General features: G+C 55.5%; 1 protein-coding gene across 1 annotated transcript in view; it reads left to right on the top strand.

Moving 5' to 3' along the window:
- Positions 1-5447, top strand: part of GUITHDRAFT_166922 (hypothetical protein) — a gene marked incomplete at its 3' end in the record, with an annotated part of 15600 nt that overhangs the window by 5660 nt on the left and 4493 nt on the right. Inside the window, exons 19-36 of the mRNA XM_005818194.1 lie at positions 77-166; positions 211-330; positions 519-578; positions 779-829; positions 1069-1164; positions 1427-1540; positions 1755-1829; positions 1871-1951; positions 2001-2110; positions 2575-2869; positions 3015-3072; positions 3328-3537; positions 3716-3945; positions 4156-4251; positions 4406-4480; positions 4615-4740; positions 4949-5069; positions 5251-5432. Of these exons, the coding sequence (XP_005818251.1) occupies positions 77-166; positions 211-330; positions 519-578; positions 779-829; positions 1069-1164; positions 1427-1540; positions 1755-1829; positions 1871-1951; positions 2001-2110; positions 2575-2869; positions 3015-3072; positions 3328-3537; positions 3716-3945; positions 4156-4251; positions 4406-4480; positions 4615-4740; positions 4949-5069; positions 5251-5432 (2190 nt within the window). The remainder of the gene's footprint in view (positions 1-76; positions 167-210; positions 331-518; positions 579-778; positions 830-1068; positions 1165-1426; positions 1541-1754; positions 1830-1870; positions 1952-2000; positions 2111-2574; positions 2870-3014; positions 3073-3327; positions 3538-3715; positions 3946-4155; positions 4252-4405; positions 4481-4614; positions 4741-4948; positions 5070-5250; positions 5433-5447) is intronic.

The following is a 5447-nucleotide window of genomic DNA, read 5'->3' as shown; positions in this document are numbered from 1 at the left end:
GGGAGGGAGGGAGAGGATGCAGAGACGAGGGTGGCGGGCAGCAGGGAGCGATTTCTGACTTTGCACTTGCTCTCAGGTGGAGATGAAGATCGTCAGTGTGCATGAGACGGACAGCGTCCTCCTTTCTATCCGTTCGAACCTCGCTAACCAGATCCTCATCTTCTCTGTAGGATCCGCCGACCTCCTTGACGTCGCTCATGCTCATGGCAGGACAAGGACCTGTCGCTACCCGCCGAGAACATCCACCTCCTCCCCAAGCACGAGATCACTGTTTGGATCTGCATCCTCGCACCTGTGGAGGGCAAGAAAGAAAGTTCGAAGTGGGATACGGTTGACCTGCCTCTCAGCTCCTCTTGACCCACTTCCATCACCTCCTCTTCATCCTCCTCTTCATCCTCCTCTTCTGCTCTCCGCCTCTACATTTCTTTACTCTCTTGTATCATCTGCCTCTCCTCCATGCCGCGTTCCCTTCTCTGCCCCCTCCTTCTCTTCCCTCCTCCCTCACCTCGATGCTTCAGGTTGGTTTCGGTGCCACAACTCTGTGGGACGAGTACAACAAGGGAGTTTCACGTGAGCTGGTATCTCATCCTCTCCTGCTCCTCTCAACGTCTGTCGCTGACCTACTCCTCTCGCTCAACTCTCTCCTCTTCTTTCTCCCTCTTCTTTTTCATCCTCGTCCTCATCCTCGTCCTCGTCCTCGTCCTCGTCCTCGTCCTCGTCCTCGTCCTTCCCTCTTCCCATCTCTTCTTATCTTCTCCTCCTCTTGCGTTTCTTTCAGGTGGTTGGGATCACTGTCGATCTAGTGGATCCTGAGACAAGGGAGTCGATTGTGCAGCAGGGATTCCAAATGAAGGCAAGACCCTGATTCATCCTCTCCTCGTTCTCCTCATCCTCCTCGTTCTCGTCCTCGTCCTCCTCGTCCTCGTCCTCGTCCTCGTCCTCGTCCTCGTCCTCCTCGTCCTCGTCCTCTTCCACATCCTCTTCCTCTTCTTTGTCCTTGTCCTTGTCCTTGTCCTTGTCCTTGTCCTTGTCCTTGTCCTCCTCCGCTAATTCCCAGCTGCTGCTCAGGGCCGCATCGGCAAGTCAATTATGAAGCTGAGCACGAAGTTCATCGACCTGGGAACTTCGAGAAACCTCGGCAACACGATGAAAGCTTCCTTCACAGTAAGCTCCTCCTCCTCCTCCTCCTCCTCCTCTCCCTCCTCAACGTCGCCCTCCTCCTCCACCTCCTCCTCCACCTCTTTCATCTCCTCCTCCTCTTCGCTAGCCCTCACGATGTTGGCCTCCTTCCAGCCATGTTCTCTGTCTTTTCTCCCCTCCTGTCTCCTCTGCTCTCCTCTGCTCTCCTCTGCTCTCCTTCCTCGCTGTCGCTCTTCTATCATCCTCTTGCTCTCTTCTCCTCTCCTTCTCTCACTCTCCCCTTCAGGTCAGCAACCATAGCGATCACCTGCCTCTCCGTTTCGCCGTTTCTCCTCCTGCTGGAGTGCATGTCTCCTACCGCCGCTCAGAGCTTGATGGAAGGAAGAAGCGGCTGACGAAGGTGGAGGGCGAGAGAAGGAGGGTAGAGAGGAGAGAGGATGAGAGGAGAGAGGAGAGGAGATAGGAAGAGAGGAGGAGTGCAGAAAAGGGGCAGGGGATGGGGCAGAGTTATGGTGAGAAGTAGCCGACGGGCGAGGAGAGAGATGAGGGAGAAGGGGAAGGGGAGGGGGGGAAAGTGAGAAGGAGGAGGGATATGAATGACTCGTCTGTTGCAGGAGCTGTTCAGCAAACTGGACGTGAGAGGGGACGGACTGATCTCAGTGGCGGAGCTCGAGCAAGAGTTTTCTGAGGTCTTGCGCTGCTTTACTGATCTTTACCTGACGTGTCGCAGCTGTCGAGCTTGCTGGAGAGGTGCGAAGACCTGCAGGACAAGAAGTTGGTCGACTATCAGGACTATGAGAGGCTGATGAAGGTGAGGAGGAGGCGGGAAGAGCCGTTGTCTCCCTCACGAGTTGTTGCAGGAGGAGGAAGGGAAGAGTGTGGAGGTTGTGGAGATCGTGTACAAGTGCAGTGAGTTCGGCCTCTTTCTGGAGCCGCTCATTGTTGCAAACTTATCTGCCAATCAATTCTGGTATGCTGTTTAGGATCGAGAACGTGTCCCTGACATCAACAAGCATACATCCTCTTGTTGATCTCTCAGTCATCTTCTCTCTTCTGATCTTCTCCTCTTCCCATCCCCTCCCTCGTTCCTCCTCGTTCCTCCTCGTTCCTCCTCGTTCCTCCTCGTTCCTCCTCGTTCCTCCTCGTTCCTCGTTCCTCCTCGTTCCTCCTCGTTCTGCCTCGTTCCTCCTCGTTCCTCGTTCCTCCTCGTTCCTCCTCGTTCCTCCTCGTTCCTCCTCGTTCCTCCTCGTTCCTCCTCGTTCCTCCTCGTTCCTCCTCGTTCCTCGTTCCTCCTCGTTCCTCGTTCCTCCTCGTTCTGCCTCGTTCCTCCTCGTTCCTCCTGGTGCCTTCCCTTCCTTTCTGCTCCTGCTTGTCCCGCTCTCTATCCTTTCCTCTCCCACGCGCTCTTCAGCACTCTGACATGCACCATCGCAGGTCGTCGCACGAGGAGAAGCAAGAAATACTCATCTTGCACTTCGCAGAAGAAGGTGTCATCCAGTCAGACAGCCCTCCTCCTGCCTCCTTCTTCTCTGTCATTGACTCCACCATCTCCCTGCTGTCCGTCTGGAAGACATACGATGTAGACAAGACCCAGAGCATGTTCATCGAAAGTTTCAACGACAAGGGCAAGTGGCCCTGTCTCAACATGCGATGCAACTACGTCGTTCCCGGCTATGTCGACTTGCTGTTGAACCCTCCGCTCCTGAATGGTCAAGTTGGTTTTGGAGCTGTGAGTCATTCCGCCTTCTTACTGTCTTGTTCTGTCCTTCATCTGCTCCTCTCCTCTCCCCTCCCCTCCCCAACTCTCCTCTCCTCGTTTCGTCGTCTCTGTCTGCCATATCATCTCATCTTGTCTTCTTACCGCTTCTTCCCAGGGCTCAGCGTACAGCGAAGGCTACTCCTCTGGCACTCCTAACAAGATCGCCATTTTCGGCAAGTTTATGTTTCTCTCCATCCCGTTTTTCTTTCTTCCATCCTCTTTTTGTTCACCTTTCCCTCCTCCTCCTTCGCTTCTATCTTCTCCTTCCCTGTGCTCCCACCCCTCCCCTCCCCCCCCTCCCCTCTGTTCTCCTCTCCTCCTCTCTCCTCCCCTTCCCTCTGTTCTCCTCTCCTTCGCTCTCCTCTCCTCCTCTCTCCTGCCCTTTCTCTCTTCGCCGCTTTCCACCTGCTCATGATCTCCCCTCACAGACTCGGGGCGAGGAAGCTACAACAGCCTTCCTGACTCTTCCCCGAGCTCGGGGGCCACGAGCCCCGTCTCCTCCTCCTCCCGTAGAGTCACCGCTGCTCTTCAAGGGCAGAAGAGGCCGGAGAGCCGGTCGGCGACCGGATCCTTCTCCCTGTCGCAGTCGTTCAATCAGACTGCCTCCCTGCTCACAGTGGAAAACTTGCCGCATTCAGGTTGATCCTGCTTCTGCTGCTGCTCCTCTTCCTCCTCCTTCTCCTCCTCCTCGTCCACGTCCTCGTCCTCGTCCTTGTCCTTGTCCTTGTCCTTGTCCTTGTCCTTGTCCTCCTCCTTTCCTCACTACACTTCCTGGCCTCTCTTCCTGAGTTCTGTGCACTCTAACTGTCCTTGCAGACACGGAGAAGGCTTTGTCTCCCTCGCTCTCCTCCTCTCCTACTCAGGCAGTAGCAGGAAGCCCGTCAGCAGTGTCTGGGTCCACAACGCCTCCTCTCAGCAGCTCACAGCAGCCCATCCGCTCAGTGTTGCCAGGCATGGGAGGTATAGAGAGCACGGACTTCATAGAGCTGTTCAAGCCCAAGGAGGCTAACCTTCAGCCCTACATAGACGAGATCATCTTGGCACAGGTTGGAGCTCCTTTCTCCTCCTCCCCCTGCTCTCCGTTCAAGCTCCCTTTCGTTTCCTCTCCTCCTCGCTCCCTTCCCTCTCTTTCCCCTCACCTCCCTTACCCTCCTCTCCTTTCCTTCTTCTCCTCCTTCCCTCCCATCCAAATTCCTTCCCCATCTCCCCTCCCCCCTGCTGGCCCCTCATCTTCATTCTGCTCATCTTCTTCACAGGCACAAGGAATCCAGATCTCAGCTATCGTGTTAAAGAACACGACAAGTCAAGCCATTACGCTGAGACCTCTCTCGTCTCTCAGATTGATCGTTCAGGTGAGATGATCCGAGATGATACATGGAGTTGTTGTTGATGGCAATGGCTGTGTTGTCGCTGCTGCTGATGGAGATGATGATGGTGCTTGTGGTGGTGCTTGTGGTGGTGGTGATGTTGATGACAAATGCGATGTCTCAATTGAAATCTTCGCAGGCCGGCAGTGTTCCAAACATCATCCCCGAGCTGAATGAGCAAGTGCGGAGCTCGCAAGCCCGCAAACTTTCTCTGGTGAGTGCGTGAGGGAAGGAGGGAACAAGGAGGAGGAGACGGAGGGAGGGAGAAGGCAGAAGTCGATGGCTCTTGTAGGCAGTGTAGCAGAGACTAAGAGGAAAATCGTTGGAGGGGACTGAAGTATCTTGCAGGAGGCGAGCCAACTGCTGAGCCTCGAAGGGGCGGAGAGCGAGACGTCAAATCCTGTCAGCGTCGAGAAATGGGCGATCAAAGCTGGATGGGACGCTAATCCCGTTGGACAGCCGTTCACGATCCCGGTAAGAGGAGGAGGTCATGGGTGAGGGCTATGAAGATGAGAGGAAGGAGGAGGAGGAGGAGATCATGATGATGATGATGGAGATGCTGCTGGTGGTGGTGGTGTTGGTGGTGATGATGATGATTTGCGGGATTATAATGATGACGAGGAGAAGGAAGAGGAGGATCAGGAGGAGCAAGAGCAGGAGAATGTGCTGAAACTTCTCGCAGTCAAATGACTCTGTCATCCTCTACGTCGCTATGATCCCCTCGCCTGAGAATGTCTCGCTCTCCTCCACCGATGCTCAAGTCAGCGCCTGCTGGGTGGAGATGCTGGAGAAGCTCAAGACAGGTGAAGAAGAGGAGGCGATGGAGCGAAGGGAGTAGGTTCAAAAGAGGGAGGCAGCACCGGGATAGAACGATGAGAAGCCAAGGCTGGCAGTGGTGAAGGAGGAGGAGGAGGGGGGATGGTTATGTGGCCGGAGGGGAGGCGGTGGTCAGAGGAAGAGGAGAGACGGCTGAAAGCGTATCAGGAGCTCGCGTTCCCTTTGAGGCTCCTCTGCTCTTCGAATGCGACCGCAAGAGCTTAGGATGCGCCTCCACCGGCTACAGCAGCAACCGATCCAACTTCATCGTGCACCGGATCATGCTGAGCGGCTGCTGGGGTCAGCCCCTAGCTCGACACGTTTCCCCAGCTGGAGTGTTTGTTGGAGAGGTCTCCTCCTCCTCC

This window comes from Guillardia theta (assembly GCF_000315625.1).
Source record: "Guillardia theta CCMP2712 unplaced genomic scaffold GUITHscaffold_354, whole genome shotgun sequence".
Taxonomy (NCBI): domain Eukaryota; class Cryptophyceae; order Pyrenomonadales; family Geminigeraceae; genus Guillardia; species Guillardia theta.
This window is presented reverse-complemented; position numbering and strand designations above follow the sequence as displayed.